Raw genomic sequence first — 27546 nt, 5'->3', positions numbered from 1 at the left:
CTAATACAAGCGGACAACAAGGCAAAATTAACAAAAGATTTGGAAAATGTCATACAACTATTGCAAGCCTTGGGATACACAGTCAACATGCAAAAGTCAAGACTAGTACCATCCCAAAGGATAACATTCTTGGGTGCAGAACTGGACACATCAACTCAGATGGCTTGTCTCACAGAAGAAAAACAAAAGCAACTACCAGTCTACTTCATGACATTAACAAAACAAACTCAGCTTACTGCAAGGAAAGTCCTGCAAGCCCTGGGTTACATGGCATCCTGCATAATATTGATTCCGCATGCCCGGCTGCATATGAGAAAGTTACAATGGTACCTAAGGAATGTATGGTCTCAACACAAGCACAGTCTAGAAGCCCAGATTCCAATAATTCCATGCCTGAAGCAAGAATTCCTGTGGTGGGCTCAGGCCTGTCAGTTGAACAGAGGATTGCCTTTCCACAAACCTCATCCAAGCCAGACCATCACCACGGACGCCTCAGACCTAGGCTGGGGGGCACACATGGTGGACAATTGTATACAAGGCCTATGGACCCAAGACCAGCTGAATCTACACATAAATCTAAAGGAGATGCTGGCAGTGAAACATGCGATCCAGGCATTCAGACCACTCCTTCAACAGGGTCATCTGCTGATAAGGACGGACAATACCACAGTCATGTGGTACATCAACAAACAGGGAGGTACACACTCATATCCTCTATGCCGGATGGCAAAGGACCTGTGGAATGTGGCCCTGAATCTCAACATTCAACTTCAGGCCAGATTTGTACCAGGAAAAGAAAATTCTCTAGCAGACACCTTAAGCAGAACTACCACGGATGCTCACAAATGGATGCTGCATCCAGATATATTCAAAGCCATAACAAGGAAATGGGGACTACCAGAAATAGACCTGTTCGCCTCCCCACACAACCACCAATTGAAGAAATTCTGCACAAGAGCATACCACCCACTTGCTTGGAGGGTGGACTCCCTTTCCTTCAGCTGGAAAAACCTGACAGCATGTGCATTTCCACCTCTTCCCTTGATGTACAAAGTTCTACTGAAGATCAGAGAGGATCAGCCAAGGGTAATTCTGATAGCTCCAGACTGGCCGAGGCAACATTTGTACCCGCTACTGAGAAGCATGTCTCGGACACACGCATGGCATCTACCACTATGTCCCTTACTACTAACACAGGACAACTACAAGATCCTACATCCAAACTTGAAAACACTGCAGCTAGCTGCTTGGAATATTGCATAAAACAAAATAACCCAGGTTTATCTCAGAGGGTTAAGGACATTATCCTGGAGGCACGCAGACCCTCCACAAGGAAGACTTATTCAGCCAAGTGGAAAAGATACCTCATTTGGAGTGCAGCAAAGGGAGAAAATGTCTCATTGGCAAACATAGCACACATCCTGGAATATTTAGCAGAGCTGTTCCACAATGGCCTGTCTTACTCCTCCATTAAGATTCATGCATCAGCAATTTCAGCAGAATACAACATGGATCCTCCTGTCTTCTCTCATCCTCTACTCAGGCAGTTCTTGAGAGGAATCAAAAATGTAAAGCCTCCAAGGAAACCACCTTTACCTACATGGGATCTCAACTTTGTGCTGGAAAAGTTAACACTTCCCCCTTTTGAACCAGCAGCAACAGCAGAATTACAATTCTTGTCTTGGAAAACTGCTTTCCTGCTAGCAATTACTTCAGCAAGAAGGGTATCTGAGTTACAGGCATTAATGGCAGTACAACCCTTCCTTATCTTCCATCAGGACAGAGTCTCTCTGAGAACTAACCCTACCTTTATGCCAAAAGTGGTCTCCAGAGTATCATTGAACCAAGCAATTCATTTACCTACATTCTTCCCCAACCCACAGAACAGGGGAAAGACTGCTACATACCTTGGATGTGCACAGACAATTACGCTACTATCTGGACAGAACTAAGACCAGCAGAAAAACTGACCAGCTTCTGGTAGCATATGCAACAGGAATGCAAGGAAAAGCAATTTCAAAACAGACAATCTCAAAATGGATAGGAAATTGCATTCGATTTTGCTACTCTTTTCATGGAAAGACAACTCCTGATAATATCAGACCTCATTCCACAAGAGCTACAGCCACCACTACAGCTTTCCTACGAGGAGTGGCTACCAAAGACATTTTAGAAGCTGCTACTTGGAGCTCCGTGCATACATTTGCCAAGCATTACAATCTTCCCTTATACTCTAGATCCCGAGCAGGTTTTGCAACTGCTGTTTTGCAAGGGATCTTAACTACACCATCTTTATCTTAGTGCCTCCTCCCCAGTTTGGCTATGGTATTCTACCCATATGTTAGGACTGCAGATGCATCCTTGAAGGACATAGTACAGTTTTGTACCTACCATAAATGTAGATGTCCGATAGGTATGCATCTGCAGTCAGGATTACCCACCCTCCTTCCCCTCTGTGGTATTCCTAGGATATTTACCCCTCTTTTAGCTAGCTGGGGGAATCTATTATGGTGTATTTGTTTGTATATATGTATATATATATATATATATTTTTTTTTATATTGTTTGCTCTCTACTGTTTGGAATTATTTGCATTTATCCAAATTTAGCCTTACTAGAGGGCACCTGGCATCTGGGGCAAGAAACACTGAGGAAAATGGCGTTGGCTGATGCCTTTATACCCAATAAACAGCAGCTATGACGTCAGGTGAAGTGCGACATCAGCCGAGGCCAGACCCAGACTTTGGAATCCGGCTGACCGAAGGGCTGCCTGAGGCAGGACAACCCATATGTTAGGACTGCAGATGCATACCTATCGGACATCTACATTTATGGTAGGTACAAAACTGTACTTTCTCATTCTCCTGGCCAGGATTCACATGAGGAAACTTCAGTGGTATCTAAAGAACCTTTGGTGCCAGAACTCTCAGTCCCTAGAGACCTCTGTCTTTCTGATCCCATGTATAAGGGCCGAGTTTCTCTGGTGGGAAGAGACCTGTACCAGTAACAAGGGTCTTCTCTTCATCCTCTGCCCTACCGGCCAGACCATCACCATTGATGCCTCAGGCATTGCTTCAGGCACTCACCTAGCGGGCTGGTGCACCCAAGGTCTTTGGGATGCCCAACAACTTCACTTGCACATCAAGCAGAAAGAAATTATGGCAGTACAAAAGGCTCTGACATCTTTCAAACCCCATCTCAGGCCAGGGGTTCTTCTTATAAAAACAGATAACACCACAGTAATGTGGTATATCAACAAAAAGGGGAACCCAGTCTTACCCCCTGTGCAGGTTAGCCATGAGCCTGTGGCTTACAGCCACCTCCATGGGTCTGCAACTAATTTCCCAATACCTACCGGGGTCAACAACACCCTGGCTGATCACCTAAGCAGAAACCTACTGGACCCCCATGAATGGCAGCTCAACAGGGAAATTTTTCTGCAAATCACTCAGGAGTGGGGGACTCCGGAAGTGGATCTCTTTGCCTCGCACCTCAACCACCAGCTGCAAAAGTTCTGTACCAGGGAGTATCACCTCCTAGTGTGGAAGGTGGATGCCTTGACCTTCCCCTGGAACTCTCTCTTTCTGTATGCCTTCCCTCCTCTGCGCCTTATTCCCAAGGTACTGATCAAAATAAGGGAGGAGAGACCAAAGGCCATCCTCATTGCTCCAGATTGGCCCAGACAGCATTGGTACCCCTTACTATGTTGTCTGAACTTAGAGCCCCCCCCAAGCAGCTTCCCCTGATCTCAGACCTCTTGACCCAGGGGAGGGGGAAGATACTGCACCCAGACTTACAGACTCTCAATCTCTCAGCATGTCTTATACCTTAAAAGCTAACAAGGACTCCCTGTTAAGCAAACTAGTCCTAGACATCATCACAGAGGCCAGAAGACCCAGCACCAGAAAATCATACGCAGGAAAATGGAAAAGATTCTGCTCCTGGAGCCAGTCCAAAGGGGCCAGTACCTCCCATCCCTCCATCCCTCTTATCATGGATTACCTAGCCGAGTTACACAATAGTGGCTTCTCGTTCTCTTCTATTAAAATCCATGCCTCAGCCATTTCTGCCCATTTCGATTCAGACCCATCCCTCTTCTCTCATCCTTTGATTAAGGAATTCCTCCGAGGGACTTCTAATATCAGACCTCCCAGAAGGCCTTCCACGCCACCCTGGGACCTGAATTATGTTCTAGAAAAACTAACCTTACCTCCTTTCTAACCTGCTGCTTCTACAAAATTGAAATACCTCTCCTAGAAGACTGCTTTCCTACTAGCTATCATCTCAGCCAGAAGGGTATCAGAGCTTCAGGCTCTCACGGCTTTTGAGCCCTTCATCATTTTCCATGCAGACAAGGTCTCCCTGAGGACTAACCGCTCCTTTATGCCCAAGGTGGTATCTGATGTGACCCTCAACCAGGCCATACACCTACCAACCTTCTTTCCCAACCCTCAAAATAAGGGGGAAAGAATTCTACACTTACTAGACATGCACAGACAACTTAGATACTATCTGGACTGTACTAAGCCTTTCAGAAAAACAGACCAACTACTTGTCAGCTTTGCCCCTTGGGCAAAGGGGAAGCCCATTTTCAAATGGATATCACACTGTATCCATTTTTGCTACAGACTACATGGAAACCCCCCCCCCCCCAAATCTATCCATACCCATTCCACTAGAGCAGCCTCCACTTCCACAGCCTTCCTCAGAGGAGTCCCCACTAGGGACATCTTGGAAGCTGCCACCTGGACCTCTGTCCATACCTTTACAAAGCATTACCACCTACCTCTTTTTTCAAAGTCTAGCTCAGGGTTTGCCTCTGCAGTTCTGCAGTGCCTGCTGACCCATGCCTTTCCACCCCTCTCCTCAGCTTTGGTAATCCTCCCACTGGTGATGACTGCAGCAGTGAAACATGAAGAACATAGTACAGTTGTGTACACTTACCATAAATGTAGACGTTCGAGTGTATTCACTGTTGCAGTCCTGATTTCCCTGTATCCAACCCCCATCTAGCATCTTCCCCTAGGAGGACATAAGCTTCCCAAGGTGGGTTTTGGCCAACAGGACCACCTTTTCTTATTTCCTTGTGCTTCTGACAGGTTAGGGCAAGAAAAACTGATGTAATGACATCAGCCGCCTTGCTTTATAGTACTGAGGACCTGACGTCAGACTACAAGCGACTGCACCCGACCCAAAAAACATTGACTCTGGTATTCGGGCCGACCGAGGGCTACCACAGCAGGGATAACCCACTGGTGATGACTGCAACAGTGAATACACTCGAACATCTACATTTATGGTATGTATACACAACTGCACTTTTCAGTCTTGTAGTATGTCACAAACTGACTCCTAGTCTGAGGCAACTAACGGGATTGCTTGGCTAAGATTTCATATGGTCACTTTGGATAACTTCTGCTGTGGCGACCCCTAACCGGGAAAAGCCGAAAGAAGAAGAAGAAGTAACTGGGTTGCTTAGTAACTGCATATGTATCTATGAATTGGTATCTTATGCAGGATTATTACCTGTTGCTTGCAGGCATAGACTGCAACTGAACTTTCCCATAACTGTGACGTGGATAAAGTTTGTACATTTAAAATGTATAGACTGTGCCGTTTTCTGTAAAGGAGCAATGATACACATTGCAGAGCGTCATTGACACACTTTCACAGTAAATGATACCTCCTGTTGTCTACCATTTAGACAAAACTAAAGTAAATAGCAGTTTGAAAAATATCTTGTCTACTTATGAAAGGAGGAGTGAAGGTTATATGGACAGAATTGTTCAGCAATGTTTATTTTTCTTGTAGAAGGCAACATTTTATTTATGTAGGCTTATTTCCTAAGGCAGAAAAATAACTATTTTTGAATGGTTTAAACAGATCAAACGTCATTAAAACACTGAACAGCATTTCTGGTAAACTTGTTATTTCTGCTAATAGGAGTATACAGAAATGGTGGAAGGCCCTTCCTCCTAACAAAAAGCAATTGTTCAAGGAAAGTGTGAAGAAGAACAAATGGAAGATATTCCTGAGTATCAGTGGACTTTGCCTTGGCTTTGTAGTTTTCTATTTTACTCATCTGGATGAAAGTCCCATTACAGGACGCAGAAGACTGTTGGTTATCAAAAAAGATACATTTGAAGAACTGTCTCAGTTTGAATATAAGCTGGTAAGTGTTAGACGGCAGCTAAATTATAAAAGTGTTTTAGTTTAGTTTTACTATTTTTTTAACCAGTCAAAATTTGTCTCATATTCTATTTCCTTTTTTCTGTCTCACTCATGTATGTTTAAAAAATCTTTTGTCTTGCTGTTTGCCTGGAGAGACAGATCATGTCCACTTCCAATATATTGATGAGAAGGGAAGGGATACAAGATCTGCTTACATGGTAAGAGGAAATCAGAATACCTGTGGTGGTCAGGAGTTTGACTGGGGATGGAGATCATTTAGCACTTCTTAGTTAGTATCCGTTGAGACAGTTACATTGCCTATCATTATCAGATTCAATTGCATGATTTTTCTGTTCAGACTACCAGCAGTGCTGAGAGTTAGGTTTAGTGATCTCAGAAAAAGAGATTCCATATGGAGAAAAGGGAATGATGCAGAGGCAGTAACCCAACCGCAGGACTTCACCCAATTGAGACTCATCTGACATTTGCCCCATTATCAAGTCATGCACCATTGGATTTGCTCCAGCTTGCACTGTAAAGTCTTCTCCTTATCTTACCCCTCTCTCCTTCTAAGAATATTTCCATAAGTTTAGTGGTCCTTCTAACCCTTTTCCATGCAATAGTAGTCATCTCACCCATCAAACATTTCCCTTCTCTGGACGGATAGCAATCAAAGCATTTGTTTCTGTTCCTGGCACAGACTCAAGTAGTGAGCTTATCACCTGTATGTTTTTTACGCTCTTAATTCATCTGCTGGTCTTAGACATGTAAACCTGTTTGTGTGTATTGGGATCAGTTAGCATTATTAATAATCTGTCTTCAGAGGATTTCCTTGTGACTGCAGCCCAAGCTTTGATACCTTCTCTTTCACTTTTCTCCCGTTATTAATTTCTCAAATCTTTTGGGTTTCTAATACCATGATGGGAATGGACCCCATTCCTAAGACAAAGTACGATTAAAGTTCATGAAATTAGTATTGTTTCAATCATTGTCAGCTGTATGTTTTTTGCGCTCTTAATTCATCTGCTGGTCTTAGACATGTAAACCTGTTTGTGTGTATTGGGATCAGTTAGCATTATTAATACTCTGTCTTCAGAGGATTTCCCTGTGGCTGCAGCCCAAGCTTTGATACCTTCTCTTTCACTTTTCTCCCATTTTTAATTTCTCAAATCTTTTGGGTTTCTAATACCATGACGGGAATGGACCCCATTCCTAAGACAAAGTACGATTAAAGTTCATGAAATTAGTATTGTTTCAATCATTGTCAGCCAGAAGTGCTCTTCGCAGCACCCGCAATGTCCCTAGATTCATTTGTCAGAAATCCGCTCTGGATGTAAAAATAATGCACTAGCCAAACACCTTTCTCTTCATAAAAGACACACAGGTTTTAAGTTCCAGATCCTGGATCGCATAGACATGGGTGATCTTGAAGGAGACATCCCGAATATTCTGGAGAAACTTTAACTCATGTGGCAATTAAAGCTGAACTCTTTTAGAAAGCCTGGACTAAACTACTACTGTTCAATTAAAAGTGCACTGGAACTTAGAAAATTGCCACGTTGTTTACATGACTAATTGTATTTTATTTTATTTTTTTCTACAAATTGGTTTTAAATGCCATTTTAAATCATTTGAAATTTGTGTATATTTTGTTTCCATCATCATACACATATATTTTTTTTATTTTTATTTTTTTCTGGTTCTCTTTTTTCCACTTTATTCAAAATGATGGTAATAACAATACTAACTAATTATACAATTATATAGGTTTTTAGGGTTCTTGTACACAGACCTGAAGAAGTCTAGAAGGACGAAAGCGATCTTTGTTAACAATAGGTTATGAAAATAGAAACTGATTTTTACATGCAAAATGTATATGTATATATTTATATATAATTTTTGATCGCAAAATGAACTAAGGTTGATATATTTCCAGCCATGTAGTATATTGCCTTGTATAAAATCACAGACTTAATAATCTACTTAATAATTTGGTTAAATAAGATGTGCCATTAAAGTACATTAGGGCTATATATTATTATGACAGCTACTAGGTAGGGCAGGACCAGCTCGAATGTCACACTGATGGGGGAAAGGATGTGAATTTAACATGTGTACCAATAACACTATGTTTTACAGCACAATAAACCACTCCCATGCCTGATAAAAAGTATATATATATATTTAGAAAGCTTGTGAGGAAATTATTACTCTATTTTTGTTTTGCTTGGATCGCTTGTCTGTGTACTTAATAAAGTATTTTCGACTGAAAACAGACTGCCTGCCTTGCTTGGATTACTTTTGAATACTTAGTAATGCTGCAGAATTATATATTTTCTATTATTACTTTATGACTTGACGGGTTTACGTTCGCTACTTCTACTACTATTGTCTGATCTGATTAATATACAGTGATTAACTAGAAATATATGGACTGAAAATCCTCCGCACAGAGAAGTTTCTTACATTGTTTAGATTCTTTTTTATAAGACCCATTGCACCTACTACTATTGGAACTACCTGGGCATCTTTCTTCCACACTGTTCTAGTTTTTGCCTGCAAATCCTGATATTTTATTACTTTGTGTCTGTACACAAGACACTGTAGCCACTGTGTGTGGCAATTTCAATGATCAATCCTACTTTTGTCTTCTTTTTATGGACCACTATATCCAGTTTTCTAGCATCTGTCTTTTGAACTGTTGGTAATGGGTGATCCCATGTTATGTAAACTTCATCATTTGCTATGATGATTTGCGGCCCATATTTCTAGTGTTTTTCAGTCACATCACTACCATAATATTTGCACAATCTTCAGAGCAACAGTCTTGCCACATTATTATACCTATAGGTATACAGCCCTTCTCCCATTAGTATGTCACAACCAGCAGCACAATGTGCAATTGTTTCCAATTCTGTTTTATAAAACCTACATTTGTCTGTTTCTCCCACATGTTCAATGGACTTTGTAAACCAATGTGTATGTAGCCCACTATCTTGGGGCGCCAATATTAACCTTTCATCTCTTGGTTTGAATTTGCCTCTCCTTAGCCATTCCTGTGTTCAGTCCTGATCATCATGAGGTTCTTCCAGAAGTTTTCTATACTTGCAACTATATTTATGCATTTTCCACTTTTCTTGTCTTCTCATCTGGTCCTTCACCTTATATTATTTCTTTTGTTTTTTTTGGCACATTCAGTTGCTGCCTGATTTTTATTTACTTCTGGTTTGATTTCCATTCCTGCATCATGCTGATATGCTTCTGCTAGGATAAGGAGAGAAGGCATCTTAGATTTATTCTCCTCATGTTTCAGAACTTTCACTACATTTGGGTCTTGTGAGGTTGGCAGATGTGTGCAGTCCCACGATTTCAGATCTATACATGTATTCAATTTCAAGAAGGCCCATACCTCCTTCAGGGAATATATAATCTTGGTAGGCAGAGATTTTTGTAAATCATTTGCTGAGCATGAAGCATCCTTCTTGTTTTCCTGTCTTATCTATCCAACACATTTTGGGGCCAGTCAATCACTCTAAAATTGTAAGTTAGGACAGGACGAGCAAATTGGTTTATAGCTTGAATTTTGTTCCTAGATGTCAACGCTGTTTTCAGGATTTAGTTAAGTCTTCTAAAGTATTCCTTACTAAGTTTTATTCACATTTGTTCATGTTTTATTGTTGATCCTTCATCAATTCCCAAAATATTTATATACTCTCTCTTGCTCAAGTTCTTTTATATCACATTCTTGTCCCAAACTGATGTGCTCTTGGTGCTGCAGTTTTCCTGCTTTAAAGGTTGCTTTTGCACATTTATCAAGACCAAATGACATTCTTATATCATCTGAAAAAGTTTTGACACCTTGTAGTTGTGGTTTAAGTTCCTCATCTGGCAAAGAGAAGATGAGAAGTCTTTACACTTTGTTGTTTTCTAGGAGCCAAGTTATAGCCGTGGCCTAAGCTGTTAAGTAGACAGCTTAATGGGTTAAGGGCAAGACAGAATAGCAGTGGTGACAGAGTCTCACCCTGGAATATCCCCCTTAGAATTTTTTATCCCTGGAATAATAATTTGTCCATTATCATGGCTTAATTGCAAAGTGGTCTTCCACTGTTTCATGGTCACTGTAATGTAGTCGATCAGCGTAGGGTGTATCTTATACATTTTTAAGCACTCTTTTATCCATGAATGTGGGATACTATCAAATGATTTTTGTAGTCAATCCATACCTTACTTCTTTTCCCTTTTTACAGGTCTCCACCATGGCTTTATTTAACAACAAATGATCCTTTCTTCCGTATGACTTTCTTTATTTGCCCTTTTGTTCTATTGCTATGATTTGAGTTTTCTAAGTGACTATAAACTCTGTTGGCATCAATTCCAGTGTAGAAATTTACACATGATTGGAAAGCAAGTTACTGGACTGTAATTTTTAGGGTAGCTTGCAGGTTCACTCTTAAGTAGGAGCATTGTTTTTCCTGTTGTTATCCAGTTGGTGTATGTTTCGGGGTGCACATATGAGCTCTTACTCATGGCTAAATCTTCATGCAAAGGTGGGTTTTCCAATAAGAGACTTTTCTTAATTTTGTTTCATTCTCTTTGGCTGTTATTTCATCCCATTTCATATCCTGCACCTTCAGTCTTCTTTCTTTTACTTCTGTCCATTTAGCATTTTTGTTGTGTTCCACAGGATCTTCATAAATACTTCTCCAAAATGTTTCTATTTTTTCTTTTTTTTTTTTGGTGGTCTTTCAATTCCTTTTACCTTGTTTCCCAATTCTCTATAAAACTTTTTTGGGTCATCAGTAAATTGCTTATTTTGTATTTTTCCTTTATATTTATCTGTGTATCTTCTAAGTTTTTCCGCCTGTGCTGCGATTTTTAGTTTATTTGTGATAGTGCATGATAGATCCTGATCTGTTCTAATACTGTGCATTGCTTTATCATGTCTATCTTTCTAAGTATTTTTGTTGATCTGTTCCCTCTTTTGTGCTCTTCTAACAGTGACACTTCTTGTTTTAATTGCTTTATAGTTTTCTCCATTCAATACTTCCATGATGGTATTCAATTTCTCCCCTTCCTTTCCCTCACTACCCTGTGTTCTTGTGGTATAACTTTATCACTTATTAATTTAGCTGCACAGTAATATATCCTGATTACTTCTGTTATATCACATGGATCTCTATGGACAGTCCTAATTACTGTGTTCATTTCTTTTATCCAACGTCTGACTTCTTTGGTTTTATTGACCTTCTGCAATCTGTTTCTTTCATTGATCTTAATATGTCTATCTATCTCTATTAAATCAAGCAACTCTTCTCTTAGCTCACTTTCTTTTAAATTGAGGGCACATTTTTTGTTTTCCATTTCCTATGGGCATTCTATAGAAAGTTTTATAGCATCTTTCTGTGGCACATTCTCTTTAGTTTTATCCTGTGCCATCCATTGCTCTATTGTAAGGAAACTCACTGGCCTATCACTCCTCAACATTGACTGCATCAGAGTTTCCACAGTTTCCTGTTCCTTCCCCTGCTGTCCACTTCAAGTGAATGTTTTTATACTGGTTTCCTGTGGAAGGCTCCAAAATATCTTCATATGGCACCTGACCAATTGCTTTCTGTTTCACTGGTTTCCCCTTAATTTGGATGTCCATTGTTCTATCCTGTTGTGGTACTTTCTGAATTAGATTTTTTACACAAAATCCTTCACTTCGCAGGTACTCCATAACCTCAGTTTCTATTTCTTTAACTTCTTCATTACTAATCTCCTTTTCTACTTTTCCTCTGTTTTCTCCCTTTTTGATTTATCCAAGTCTTTTGGTTTTCTAATATCATGACAGGAATGGACCCCATTCCTAAGTCAGAGTACGATTAAAGTTCATGAAATTAGTATTATTTCACTCTTTGATGTTAGCCAAAAGTGCTCTTCGCAGTACCCACAATGTGCCCCGCAATTACTCCTTCTGCAATTCATACGGTGTTACATGAATTGGTAACATATCTAAATATGTTGTAAATTATTTTTTATAAGACCAGATGCTCCTACTACTATTGGAATTGTCTGGGTATCTTTCTTCCACATGGCTCTCGTTTCTGCCTGCAGATCAAGGTATTTTATGAGTTTGTCTCTCTCTGTACGCAAGACACTATAGTCACTAGGTGTGGCAATTTCAATGATCAATGCTACTTTCTTCTTCTTTTCTTGGATCACTATGTCTGGTTTTCTAGCATCTATCTTTTGAACTGTTGGTATTGGGTGATTCCATGTGATGTAAACTTCATCATTTTCTATGATTCTCTGTGGCTTATGTTTCCAATGTTTTTCAGCCACTTCGATACCATAATGTTTGCACAATCTCCAGTGTAACAATCTCACCACATTATTATGCCTTTCAGTAAACAGTCCCTCTGCCATTAGAGCATCGCAACCAGCAATACGGTGTGTAATTCTTTCCAACTCGGTTCCACAAAACCTACATATGTCTGTTTCTCCCACATGTTCAATGGACTTAGTAAACCAGCGTGTACGCAACCCACTATCTTGGGCTGCCAATATTAACCTTTCGTTTCTTGATGTAAATTCACCTCTCCTTAACCATTCCTGCGTTCGTTCTTGATCAACATGAGGCTCTTCCAGAAGTTTTTTATACTTGCAACTATATTTATGTTTTTTCCACATTTCTTGCCTTCTCATCTGATCATTCACCTTATATTCTTTCTTTTCTATTTTAACACATTCAGTTGCTGCCTGTTTTTTATCCACTTCTGGTTTGATTTCCATTCCTGCTTGACGTCGATATGCTTCTGCTAAATTAAGCAGAGATGTCATCTTAGATTTATTCTCCTCATGTTTCAAAACTTTCACCACATTTGGATCTTGTGAGGTCAATAGATATGTGTGGAGTCCCATGATTGCAGATTAATACATGTAATCAATTTCAAGGAGGCCCATCCCTCCTTCAGAACGGGGGATATATAATCTTGGTATACACTGATTTTTATAAATCATTTGGTGAGCATGAAGCATCCTTCTTGTTTTGATATTCAATCTATCCAACGCTTTTTGGGGCCAGTCAATCACTCCAGAACTATAAGTTAGGACAAGAAGAGCAAATTGATTTGTAGCTTGGATCTTGTTCCTAGGTGTCCATGCTGTTTTCAGGATTAATTTAAGTCTTCTAAAGTACTCCTTACTAAGCCTTATTCACATTTGCTCATGTTTTATTGCTGATCCTTCATCAATTCCCAAGTATTTATACACCCCCTCTTGCTCAAGTTCTTTTATATCAAATTCTTGTCCCAAACTGATGTTTTCCTGGTGCTGCAATTTTCCTTTTTTAAAGGTTGCTTTTGCACATTTATCAAGACCAAATGACATTCCGATATCATCTGAAAAATTTTGACAACCTGCAGCTGTGCTTTCAGTTCCTCATCTGATGAGCTATACAATTTTAAATCATCAACAAAGAGAAGATGAGAAGTCATTAGACTTTGTTGTTTTCTAGAAGCCAAATTGTAGCCATGGCCTAGGCTAAGTAAGCAGCTTAATGGGTTAATGGCAAGGCAGAATAAGAAGGGTGACAGAGAGTCGCCCTGGAATATCTTCCTTTGAATTTTTATCCCTGGGATAATAATCTGTCCTTTATCGTGGCTTAATTGCAAAGTTGTCTGCCACTGTTTCTTGGTTACTGTAATGTAATCAAACAGTGTAGGGTGTATAGTATACATTTTTAAGTACTCTTTTTATCCATGAATGTGGATACTATCAAATGCTTTTTTGTAGTCAGTCCATTCAATACTTGGGTTATTCCCCTTCTTACAATTCTCCACTATAACTTTGTTTAACAACAAATGGTCCTTTGTTCCATATGACTTTCTTTTATTGCCCTTTTGTTCTACTGCCATAATTGAGTTTTCTTCTAAATGACTATATACTCTGTCAGCGTCAATTCCCATGTATAGTTTGTATGTTGTCGGAAGACAAGTTATTGGCCTATAATTTTTAGGGTAGCTTGCAGGTTCACTCTTACGTAAGAGCATTGTTTTGCCTGTTGTTAACCAGTGCGGTGTGTGTTCGGGGTGCATATATAAATAGTTCTTACTCGTGGCTAAATCATCGTGCAGAGAAGTTAATACTTTAAGTCAAAAGTTAGGTACTGCATCTGGGCCTGGGGTTTTCCAGTTAGAGGCTTTTCTGAACTTTATTTCAGTCTCTCTAGTTGTTATTTCATCCCATTTCATATCCTGTATCTTTAAACTTCTTATTCTCTCATTTACTTCTTCTATCCATTTAGCATCTTTGTTATGTTCCACAGGATCTTCATAGATACCTCTCCAAAATGTATCTACTTCCTCGTTTTTTGGCGGTCTATCTATTCCTTTTACCTTATTTCCCAGTTCTCTGTAAAACTTTTTTGGGTCATCAATAATTTGTTTATTTTATGTTTTTCACTTATATTTATCTTCATATCTTCTGAGTCTTTCCACCTGTTTTGAAATTTTTAGTTTGTTATCTCCAATAGTGCATAATAGATCCTGGTCTGTCCTAATACCACACATTGCTTTATCACATTTTTCTTTCTTAATATTTTCATTGATCTGTTCCCTCTTCTATAATTTTCTAACAATGATACTTCTTGTCTTAGCTGCTTTATAGTTTTCTCTATTCAATATTTCCATGATGGTATTCGCTGTTGCCCCCTCTTTTCCCTCGCTACCCTATGTTCCTGTGGTAGAACTTTATCAGTTATTAATTTAGCAGCACAGTAATATATTCTGTTTACTTCTGTAATTTTGCATGGGTCTCTATGGACAGTGGTAATTATTGTGTTCATTTGTTTTTTCAAGCTTTTGACTATTGGGGTTTTATTAACCTTCTGCAGTCTATTTCTCTCATTGATCTTGATATATCTATCTTTGTCTATTAAATCAAGCAACTCTTCTCTTAACTCCTTTTCTTCCATACTGAGGGTACATCCTTTGTTTTCCATTTCCTGTGGGCATTCTATAGAAAGTTCTATAACATCTTCCTGTGGCACATTCTCTTCAGTTTAATCCTGTGTCTTCTATTGTTCTGTCGTATGGGAACTCACTGGCCTATCACTCCTCAACATTGACTGCATCAGAGTTTCCACAGTTTCCTGTTTCTTTCCTTGATGTCTAGCTTCAAATTAGTGTTTATACTGGTTTCTTGTGGAAGGCTCCAAAATATCTTGATATGGCACCTGACCAGTTACTTCCTGTTCCACTGGTTTCCCCTTAATTTGGATATCCATTGCTCTATCCTGTTGTGGTGCTTTCTGCATTTGATTTTCTACACTGAATCATTCTCTTTGCAGCTGTTCCATTACTTCATTTCTATTTCTTTGACTTCTCCATTACTCATCTCTTTTTCTACTTTTCCTCTTAGTCTTCTTATTTTTTGTATTGTAAAGTTTTACATATCCGGATTACTTTGCCTATATTTTTCTTCAAATATCTTTGGTGCTGCTCTTTTTGTGTTAGTTTGTTTTGCTTTCTCCTTTGCATAAATATTACACCATATTAATTCTCTTTTCCTTTCCCCTGTCCATATTTCTTCTTCACATGTCTCCTGGTCTTCTTGCTTTTCCTTATTCTGGGGACATACTCCAGCATACTGTGATGTAGTCTGTCTTAGACCTTCTACATTAAATCATTCACTTTGCAGGCACACCATAACTTCAGCTTCTACTTCTTTAACCTTTATTTTACTAATTGTCTTTTCTACATTATGTTTTTGTGTTATTAATCTTTTTATTTTGAAATTTTCCATATATGGATGCCTTTGCCTGTATTTCTCTTTGAATACTTTTGAGACTGCCTTCTCTATATTAGTTAACTTAGCTTTTTCCTTTGCATAAATATTGCACCATATCAAATCTCTCTTTCTTTCCCATGTCCATATCTCTTTCTTAGCTTTTTCAAATATCTCTAAGTTTTGTTGTTTATATTTTTCCACTTCCTCAAAGGCTTTTTTTTCCCAAGGAAATCAAAGTTTCTTGATCTATATACTGTTTTTCAAAAATCTGTTGTATTAATGAACGCAAATTTTTATCTGAAGCTTCTGACAGTTTTTCCTGCAAAAGTATTTTTCTTTCCTGTAATTTCTCTCTTAATCATTTTGTATATCTTGTATCTGGAAATTCTGAGCTTCTTGCATAATAATAATAACAATACATGATTTCTTTCTTATCCTCAATAGTCCACTGTATCATCTTTATGGCTGTTTTTTGGCCAGTCAGTTTTTGTCCTTTTTGTGGACTGCTGCTTCCTTCTACAATGGGGGGGGGGCATCCTCCTCTTGAGCCTGGCCTGGCCCCATTGTAGGAATATGTCCGCATTTTGAATATTCTACACTGTCATTTTTTTCCAGTCCTGGCACCAGTGCACCTACCAGGATTGGGCACTTTTTTATCCTGGGTCTTGTGCCCCCAGTTATCTTTTTTTCATTTTTGATTTACTTCTGTCCATGATATATGCTATATAAATGCAGTCTATATATCAGTATCACCTTGATGAGATTTTGTGAAAAACAGGGTCCACCTTGTGGAGGTACTCACCAAGACTTGAGGATGAATTTAATTTCAGCACTACTATGCTCCTTTGCTTGCTGACTTTTCATCTCTCCATCAGGACCCTATTGAAGCATCAGTTATGATCCTTCAGGATAGCCATTTCAGGTGTCGGCCTTTGTAATACCTCTTTTAATGCCTGGTGCCCTGACTCTGGGGTCCCATGTTTTGACTCTTCCTGCAACTGTCTATAATATCTAACAGATGCTTCTCTCACCGTAACTTGGCCCAAACATTGGTCTGCCATGCACAGTAGAAAATACTTTTAGACTTTGTTTCTAGACTGTAGGCTTTCTCTACAAGTTACTGGATATTGGCAATCCTGACGTTAGTAGCTGGTAAATGCATCATAATTCAATTTGAAGAGACCCAAGTTTCCCAGGCCAACCAACATCTTGAGGATAACTTCATCTTATGGGGAGAGGCAAGGGGGATTCTGCACTATCTCAGTCCTCACAGCTGACTCCACAAGTAATGCAGTTGTAAGAACCACTATGATGTTAAGTATTTGATCACTGCCACAGTAGCCTTAACTGTATGGGTTATGTTCTGCATGGGATGTAACAGCCATACAGCCTTTGAAAGCTTAGGCTTCCCTTCCACATGCCCAAACCATCATCAGCTCAAGCTAACTCTTTGAGCATCTAGCCCTTCAGAGGTTTCCTGCACTCCTCTTGTGGGCTTTTAAGGATCGATAGTCTGCTACAATTTCTTCATTGCTGGACAGATAAGTTCCCCTTTGGGAGGAAACCTTCTATGTTTATTTAATTCTGTAAAACTAACTTAATTAAGCTAGGAAAGACATTTTACTGGAATGTCATTTGACTTTTAGTGAAGTGCAACTTGTAACCTATATGGGGAAAAATGTTTAAACAAATTTTTTTCATTGCTTTTCTACTTTAAACTTGTGTTAAAGTACATTTAGGGGCTGGAGTAAGAGTTTTGATTGCTTTGCATTGTATTTCTTCAGGGGAAAATGCTTTTATTATTAATTAGCTGTTTTACTGACTGCTGCTGTTAGTTTTCCCTAAGTTTCAGGCTCCGTTTTTGGGTTCACCATGGAGTAACTTACCAGTTCCTTGATTCTTCCTTTTTCCAGCCACACAAAGTAAAAGGTTTCCAGATAGCCTTTGCCACTTCATCAGGCTACAAATTTGCCTCAGCCTCAGATGGGTGACTCTTCTGTGGTCATTTCTGATTACCCAGACCATTTGTCCTCTACCATGGATCTGTCTTGAGTAGTCCCTTCAGCCACATGGACTGACGGTTAGACATGTCCTCTGCAGCTGTTGGTGTCTTCTTGCTGAGCAAGGAAGAAACACTTTTGTCGGTTTCAGAAGAAAAAAATGGGAATACCTGTCTGCCTATCCTGACTAGGATATCTTTTCCTAGGAGTGTCATGTCTGACAGGAGTTTGTCTGCTTCAGTGGAATTTCCTGTTAAAAAATCAGAAAGTTAAATATTTATTTTCCCCATCACTGTTACTTTACACCAGAATGATTTATTGGACTTATCCTCAGAGCTTAGTTCAGGCTGTTGAGCCTTCTGTTTGAGGTGTTTCTGGTAACAGCAAAAATAATTCTTCAGTTTCTGTACTTTTTTATGGTAATGAACAGGAAAATGATTGTGAGGGGACAACTTCCATTTTCTGTTCTCTGGTATTTTTAATTCTGACTCTGAGTAGGGAGTTTCTTCTGGTAGTCCCTTAAAATGGTTTTCTTTTTATAAAACCATAGCTGTAATGAATCAGCAGTTTAAGTGGGGCATGGGGCATGCACGGATGGCCACTGTGGTGCAGTGGTTAGCATTGCCACCTCACACCAAGAGGTTCTCCTGTTCATTTCTCAGCTGGGGCGCCTTCTGTGCAGAGTTGCATTTCCTCCCTGTGGTCATATGGGTTTCCTCCAGGTACTCCGATTTCCTCCTACATCCCAAAGACATTCTGAAGGTGGATTGGACACTCTAAATTGGCCCTAGGTGTGAGTGTGTGTGCCTTCTGTGGAAGGTTGGGTACCGGACTGGCAACTCGACACCATAAAACTCCACTGACAGTCATTCTGCAGTCCATTGTTCCACTGTTGCAACCCCTAACGGGAGCAGCCAAAAGGAAAAGAAAAAGTTTAAGTGGGGGATGTAATGATATAACACTGTCTTTAAAGAAATATGATTTATTACAACTGGAATTTGCTGAACATACTCTTGTTCCTTCTGGTGCCCTTCTATTCAGTGTTATCTTTATGTGGAATTTGCCTTCCACACCTACACTTGCCCTTTATAGATGACATTAACAAAAACAAAAGACAGTAGCAATATATTAAATCCCCTATGGGGTACTTATCTGAAGCAAGAAGACGACACTAACTGCATTCAATGGCAGATTAAATGTACGAGTCAAAAAAGTTCTGAAGATTATGGCTGACATTGACTTTGACTGTGCCTTTGTGCAACATCTCAGGTACAGGCAGTGGTTCTAAGCTCTTGTAAGCAGGCTGGACTTTGGGTTGATTGGTGGAATAGAACTCATATGTAAAGAATACTGCAACATAGAAGAGAAGGACATCTATGGTTATGGTGAGATTTTACATAACTATTCTTTCTTCAAGCATTGGAAGATGTTTTCATTACAGCCTGCAACTTGCCTAATAACCAGCCTGCTGCCCCTAAAAATGCAGATAGATTTTATAAAGTTCTGAAGTCTTGTACGTTTTTATTTTCTAATCCCATATCTAACTTTAGTAAATCCATCTGCTGCTAATCTCTCCCTATCTGACAAGGATGGGGGAAAGCCTTTGAAACATTTGTGAAAACGTATATTCTTCCGCCACACTTACTTTTAAGATTTATTTGTCAAGCACATATTGCTAAATTTCTTGCTTGCTTCTTTTGAGAATATGAGTAATATTATAGTTTCTTTTCCCTGTTGGATGAAATAGTCCTGTTTGTGTAATTGTATTACTTTTGTGTCTCGTGTGACTAAGCACTCTGAAGTATGCTTATGATTATGCTGACTCCTCTTCCTACTGGAACTGTTGTGAGAGGGTTTACTTGGTTCCATACTTAAAATCTACTTAAGGATACTAAAGCTGAAATTTTGTGTTATCCTTTAGATAGGGAAGCTGTTTTTTAACCATCTGCTGCTGAAGGTCCTGAAAAAAATTTGGTGAGAGAGGGAAGTTGAATCAGAGGGTTTCACAGGTTTTTCAGCCTTGTTTCTTTAAGTTTGTTAAGGTTTTTAATATTATCACTGCACTGTTTTATAAAAAGCAAAATAAGCAGACACAGTAAACTTGTGGAGAGGAAATAACAAAAAAAAAAAAAAAAAACAATGCCAAGGTAGCTCCAAACAGAAGGAGGAGCCCCCTGAAGCAAGGATAATCCAACAAGTCTGAATAGCTGTCTACACAATGTCTCCCACTTCATATCCTGGCAAGCCTTTAAATCCTTCCAAAACTCTGGCTCTCTATTTGGCAAATAATTTCAAACAGATAGATTGTCAGAGTGATACATCAGAGATGAAAATGGCAGTGGTTATTCCTCCCTCCTTTTCGGGGGATTCCTCCTCATTCACCAAATCACCCTTCTTTTTTCTCCTCCTGTAATTTAGTATCTGTTGATTCAGGAGAAGATATAAACAGTCCATCCTTCCTTCTCTGACAGGGAGAGGGTTTTATTCATAAATGTTTCTGGTACCAAAGAAAGAAGCTTCCTGGAGACAAGTCTTGTGTCTTTCCTTTCTAAACCAGTTTGTAAAAGTACCCAGTATCAAAATGCTATGCCTTCTCAACCTGTTACCACTTATTCCTTGTTTCAGTTTTTAAAAAGGATATATTTAAAACGATAGCTATTATATTCCAATAGCCTCCAATTTTATACTTTTTCAGTGTTTCATGTGTCTGGATTATACTTTTAGTTCTCTGTATTACCCTTTGGGTTAACCACTCCTCAGAGGGTGTTCGCAAATTGTCCAGCTCCAGTGATAGCCTGTTGCAGACTGCAAGTTATTCACATGGTTTCCTTATTTAGATGACTTGTTTACCTTTGCAGAATCTTTTTCTAAGTGTAAGGAATCTCTCACTTGAGAGAGAGATTTCCTTTGTAGACTGGGTTTCCAGGAGAACATTCTAAGTCTTGTTGACTCCTTCACTCAGTCAGGATTGTGTTCCTGAGGTGTCTCCTAGACACTCGAGTTCAAAGAACTTTTCTTCCGGAGGAAAAGTTTGGATCTGTATCTAGATCTGTTCCTGAGGATGTTCTTCGTGTTTCACTGTTGCAGTCATTACATTAGGGTAATCTGCTGGCAGGTTGCCCTCAGTCGACCTGAATAACAAAGTCTTGGGTCCTGCGTCAGTTGCTGTCTCCTCTTCCATGACATCAGGTCGTCAGGGGTATAAAACATGCAGCTGACGCCATTTTATTCAGTCTTTCTTGCCGCGTGGTGCCTGAAGCAGAAGCAGTTCACAAATGCCGGTCGGCCGACTCCTGAAATTTTCATATTCGAGTTTCAGAACCAAAGTCTTCAAACTAAAGCTAAGTACCCCGTTGGGGAAACTTTTTCTTGCTCCTTACCGATGTCAGTAAAAGTTCATAATTGCATTACTTGTGGGAAGCAAATACCTCATAAGGATTTTCATTTGTACTGTATTCCTTGCTTAGGCCCTGATCACAACGTGCCTTGCTGTTGGTTTTGTGCTAAATTTAACCACTCACTATTAAGCGTCGGTATATTTTTGTTTCTAAATATTTTGGTTCAAGATTTAACTATCCTGAAATGTCGTCGGTTAGCAATCCGACTACCGGAGTTCACAAAAAACACAAAGAAAAAGACAGAGACAGACTGTCAAGGTTCAAAACTGACGACGAAGCTTCTCCTAAGCCAGTCGCCGGTTCGCCGGTACTCAGTGAGGCGATTTCGCATCCCTTGATACCCGCTACTTTTGAGTCGCAGGCCTCTACCGAGACCCATTCGGAGTCTGGTATGCCGTGAGATTCTCAAGAGTATTGAACCCACGGATGTCTCTCCCTTAGATGGGTCCGGAGCCACTGAGCAGGCACCTGCTTCTGAGGGTGTTTTCAGACTTCAACATTTTTATATTAAACCGACACCAGCAACAAAAACAAGGTCAAAAACAATTTCTATGTCTAAAAAACTGACGCATGAGCCACGTGCTCAGGCCCCTATGCCTAAAAAAACAGATGATCAAAATGGCTGAGGATTTAATTACCTTGATCAGGGGTTCCCAACCCCCCCCCCCCACCCCCACTAAGAGGCCTAGGCAAGGCACTGATTATGAATATTCAGATCAGGTTTCCATTTCTTCTGATTCCTCTTCTGATCAGGAATTTTCTATTCCTCCCTATGAGGATTCTGATTCAGAGGAATCCATCCCATCTGCATCTCCTCCTGAGGACTACTCTTTTGGAGAGACTTTGCATACTTTAAGGGAACATTTTCACTGGGAGAGTCAGGACTTCTCTGAATCAAAAAAGAAGCTTAGGGATTTCCTTCTTCTCCCTCAGCATAGGCCTTTGGCAATACCGCCTGTATTAGACATTGTTGATGTGTTCTCGGAATCAAGCATGGCTCCTGATTCCCTGCCTCTGGCTCCTAGTAAGCCAGACAGATATTACAGGGTTCCCACAAATTTCTTTTCAAAAATCCAGCTGCTGATCCTGAGACTATCTCTCAGGGTCCCAAGGGTGTAAAGGCTTCTACAGCCAAAAATCTTACCGCTTCTGATAGACATTCCAGGGCGCTAGATAGATGGGGTAAGAAGGTTTATACGTCTGCAACCTTGGCAGTCAGGGCTTTAAACTGCCAGTTTCATATGCTTAAATATCAACAGCATGTTATGGGCTTACTGAAACAGAAAATGATGTTGATTTCTGATTGTGTGGAAAATAAAGAGTTACAGGATTTATTGCATTCAACAGAAGAGGTTGGAAAGCATACTTTGCAATGTGGTTTTGATTCCTTGGAGGCCTCTTGTAGGGGCGCCGTTACTAGATCTGTGATTAGAAGGCATGCCTGGCTCAAGGATCAAAATCTGCCTGATCATGTTAAAGCCAAATTGTTGGATGCCCCTTTGCAGCATGATACTGTGTTTGGTAATAAGGCAGAAGAGGTTTTAAAGAAAATGGAAGACAAAGCTAAATCTATGCAAACTGTAAAAGATTTCTTGCAAGTGCAGCCACCCAGGTTCAGTAGGCACTGGCCTACTACAAATTGGTCCTTTCCTGTGTCCAACAGAGCCAATCAGGGCAAATCTAAGCGCTCAAAAGGCTCCAGATATCAATCACAGGGTTCTTACAGGTCAAAGCAATGGGGTGCCTCCACCTCCAAATCTGGAGGAAACAAAGCACAACCCTACAGTAAGCAGTCTCAATGACTTTCCTTTACCATCACCAAGCACTTATCTTTTGGCAGCCCCCTTGGGGGGAAAACTAGCACTTCATGCTCAAAATTGGCAGTTAATTACCCAGGACAAGTGGGTATTAAACATAGTATCCCAGGGGTACAGATTTAATTTTCATACTTTGCCAATTCCAAACGGATGGCTGGATTTGCCACAAAATCAATGGGCAGAGGCCCAAAAACAAGTCATGTCCCTCATGGATATGGGGGCTATTCAACCGGTACCAGAAAAGGAAAAAGGACAAGGTTTTTATTCAAGATTTTTCCTGGTACCCAGAAAAGACAATTTGTGGCGCCCGATACTGGACTTACTGATTCTGAACACGTTCCTGGACATTCCAAAATTCAAAATGCTGACTTTACAACAGCTACTACCTATGCTAGGCAAGAATGCTTGGTTAGTAACTCTAGACTTAAAAGAGGCATACATGCATATCCCAATAAGGGAATCATGCAGAAGGTACCTCTACTTCAAAGCAGGTTTTTTGCATTGCCAATTCTCTGCACTGCCCTTTGGCTTATCTACTGCGCCCAGGGTCTTTACAAAGTGTCCGGCACCAGTAATTGCATAATGTAGACAAAGAAGCATTCACATTTATCCTTATCTGGACGATTGTCTCATTCAAGCAGAGGACAAGGACACTCTTCTTCAACATCTGACATTTGTAAAAAGGCTTCTAGTATGCCTAGGGTGCACCATAAACAAAAAGAAATCACAACTGGTACCCTCTCAAATAATTACATTCCTGGGTGCAAGCTTGAATACAATTGCCCAGATGGCTTACCTCATGCCAGAGAAACAAAGGCAATTGACAACATACTTCAAACAAATGGCAACAAGAACCCAGTTATCTGCAAGACAAATTCTGCAGGCTTTGGGGTTCATGGCATCCTGCATTCTACTAATTTCATATGTGAGACTGCATATGAGGAAACTTCAATGGTACCTAAAAAGTTTATGGAGTCAGCATTGTCACAGCCTAGAAACAATGATTCCTCTCATTCCCTGCCTACAACAGGAGTTTCTTTGGTGGGCAGAGACATGTCACCAAAACAAGGGACTGTCATTCACTCTACCCCCTGCCACCCAAACCCTAACTACAGATGCATCAGACTATGCTTGGGGGGCCCACCTGGCAGGGAGATGCATTCAGGGCAAATGGAGCCCAAACCAAATGCATCTGCATATCAACCAGAAAGAAATGCTAGCTGTTCAGAATGCTCTGAAAGCCTTCAAATACTTACTTCATCCAGGACAACTACTGATAAAGACGGACAATACCACAGTTATGTGGTACATAAACAAGCAGGAGGGTACACATTCTTACCCCCTTTGCAGACTAGCCATTGCCTTGTGGAACATAGCCTTGACTTACCAAATACATCTCCAAGCTCAATTCCTGCCAGGAAAGCAAAATACTCTGGCAGATGACCTAAGCAGAAATCTTATGGACCCACACAAATGGAAACTGGATCCACAAATCTTCAGCATCTTTACACAGAAATGGGGGAGTCCAGACATAGATCTATTCGCCTCTCCCCAAAATTATCAGTTAGACAAATTCTGCACAAGAGCTTATCATAAAAAAGCATGGAAAGTAGATTCTCTATCCTTCAGCTGGAAAAACCTATCAGTCTATGCCTTCCCCCCTCTGCCTCTTCTCTCCAAGGTCTTACTAAAAGTCAGACAGGAAAAACCAAAAATGATCCCAATTGCTCCGGACTGGCCTCACCAGCACTGGTACCCTCGTCTAAGGAAGATGTCACATCTTCCTCCATGGTACTTGTCTCAAATACCTCATCTACTGTCTCAGCAGAACTATCAAATTCTGCACACTCAGCTCCAAACTCTGAATCTTGCAGCATGGCTAATCAACTAATTATTCAAACCACACCTCTCAGTAAATCTGTGATGGATGTTATTTTGGAAGCCAGAAGGCCTAGTACTAGAAAATCTTATGCTGATAAATGGAAGAGATTTTGTGCTTGGAACCAAGCACAAGGAATAGACACAGCAAAGCCCAATATTCCTCAGATTTTACAATATTTAACTGAGATGCTTGACAAGGGCCTATCTTTTTCTTCAATAAAAATCCATGCCTCTGCCATCTCGGCTCATTACAACACAGAGCCTCCCCTCTTTTCTCATCCACTGCCTAAACAGTATCTTAGAGGAGCCAAAAAATTTAAGGCCTTCCAGAAGAGCACCAACTCCTGCATGGGACCTCAGTTTTGTACTGGAAAAACTCACCCTGCCTCCTTTTGAACCAGCAGCTACTGCGGATATAAAATTTCTGTCTTGGAAAACAGCTTTTCTTTTGGCAGTCACTTCAGCAAGAAGGGTTTCAGAACTACAGGCTCTCATGGCAGTGGAGCCTTTCATTATATTTTACCCGGACAGGGTGTACCTCAGGATCAATCCTTCTTTTATGCCTAAGGTGTTATCCATTGTGGCTCTTAACCAGACCATTCACCTGCCAACATTTAACCCAAATATGCAGAACAAGGGGGAGCGGATTCTGCATTCATTGGATGTATACAGACTACTAAGATTCTACTTAAACAGGACCAAATCTCTAAGAAAGTCTGACCAACTACTGGTAGCATTTGCTGCAGGATCAGAGGGGAAGGCTATATAAAAGCAGATTATTTCTAAATGGATAAGCCACTGCATTTGTTTCTGTTATTTGCACCATGGTAAACCTGTGCCCAAGGGGATCAGATCACATTCCACCAGGGCTGCCTCTACTTCAGCAGCTTTCCTCAGAGGGGTCCCAACCAAAGATATTCTAGAGGCTGCTACTTGGAGCTCTATTCATACCTTTACAAAGCATTATCATTTACCTCTCTTCTCCAAATCCAGGGCAGGCTTTGACACTGCAGTCCTGCAGGGCCTTATAGCCACTCCAAATGCTGTTTAGTTCCATCCTCCAATCCATAGCTTTGGGATTCTACCCAAATGTAATGACTGCAACAGTGAAACACGAAGAACATAGTACAGTTGTGTACACTTACCATAAATGTAGATGTTCGAGTGTATTCACTGTTGCAGTCCGGGTTACCCACCCGCCATCCCCCATTCTGTACCTTTCTTTCCTTCACTATACTCAAAAGCCTTTGTGGTGTATTTGCTTTTAGTTGAAGGTAAAGTTTATGTTTATAAAAATGCATTTATGTATTTACTGTTTATTTATATATATATTTTTGCTCCCCATTTGGGGGCACCTGACATCTGGGGCAAGAAAAACTGAATAAAATGGCGTCGGCTGCATGTTTTATACCCCTGACGACCTGACGTCATGGAAGAGTAGGCAGCAACCGACGCAGGACCGAACACTTTGTTATTCAGGCAGACTGAGGGCAACCTGCCAGCAGATTACCCTAATGTAATGACTGCAACAGTGAATACACTCAAACATAGTTTCATAGTTTTATAGTTTAGTACTAGGCTATCTGCCCTGGGGCATTTGCAAGCCTAGCCCTAGAGATGTGGCTTTCGCCACCCCATGTAGTGGTACTAAGGTGTATAGAATAAATTTAGAATATTGTGCCTTTGTCTAGTAGTGACACATTGAAGACCCCCTTATTAAAATTAGTTTACTGTGCCTCTGTCAAGTAGCGACACAGGGGTGACCCCCGGGGCAAACCTACGATCTCCCATCCACTCGTCAAGATTTCTCTTGAAGAGAGTCAATGAGGGGCTATGCCTAACATGAACTGGGATTTTGTTCCAGAGTATGGGAAGCCTCTGAGTTATGAATCTGTCCCTCCAGCATGTTCTGTTCATGTTTGTACTGAGGTTTAAATCTTTGGCTCTCGTGGTTCTTATGGATTTGGATTTTTTGAGGTGGAGCATGTCCATCAATTCCTGGTTGGACATGGCCTTGTACGTCAGGCACAGATCACCTCTGAGCAGGCGGTATGCTACTGAATAGAGCTGGAGTTTCTTTAGCCTGGTAGCATATGACATATGTTGGAGACCCTTGATCCTCTTGGTGAGGTACTTCTGGGGTCTCTCCAGCTGTTGTAAGTGCCGGGTGAGGTACATACCAAATGGGGCATTGTACTCAATCACAGGCCTGATAAGGGATGAGTACAGGGGCACGATGACCTCCTTTGATCTGGATGTGAACCCCTTCATGATAAGGTGGGTAAGGTAGAAAGTCTTTCTAACCACTTTGGCAACGTGGGTGTTAAATGAGAGGTCACTGATTACTTTTTCGGTACTCAGTGGGTTACTGTCTATGTGATAATTTGTGGGTACTTGGTTTTTCCCAAAGGGGATGACTATACATTTCTTGGCATTCAGTTTAAGGCCATGATTCCGGCACCAGTTGTCCGTTTCGGTGAGGCCTTTCTGTAGGATGTATGTGTCAGC

The 27546-nt window shown here is 40.4% G+C and overlaps 1 protein-coding gene across 2 annotated transcripts in view; it reads left to right on the top strand.

Annotated features, from left to right (window-relative positions):
- OMA1 (OMA1 zinc metallopeptidase) overlaps window positions 1–27546 on the top strand; it is a 629416-nt gene that overhangs the window by 359658 nt on the left and 242212 nt on the right. For both annotated transcript variants that reach the window (XM_044085522.1, XM_044085523.1), the window contains one exon: window positions 5944–6172. In XM_044085522.1, the coding sequence (XP_043941457.1) occupies window positions 5944–6172 (229 nt within the window). The remainder of the gene's footprint in view (window positions 1–5943; window positions 6173–27546) is intronic.

This window comes from Protopterus annectens, chromosome 10.part0 (genome assembly GCF_019279795.1).
Source record: "Protopterus annectens isolate FY-2018-M chromosome 10.part0, PAN1.0, whole genome shotgun sequence".
In the NCBI taxonomy this organism is placed as follows: domain Eukaryota; kingdom Metazoa; phylum Chordata; order Ceratodontiformes; family Protopteridae; genus Protopterus; species Protopterus annectens.
This window is presented reverse-complemented; position numbering and strand designations above follow the sequence as displayed.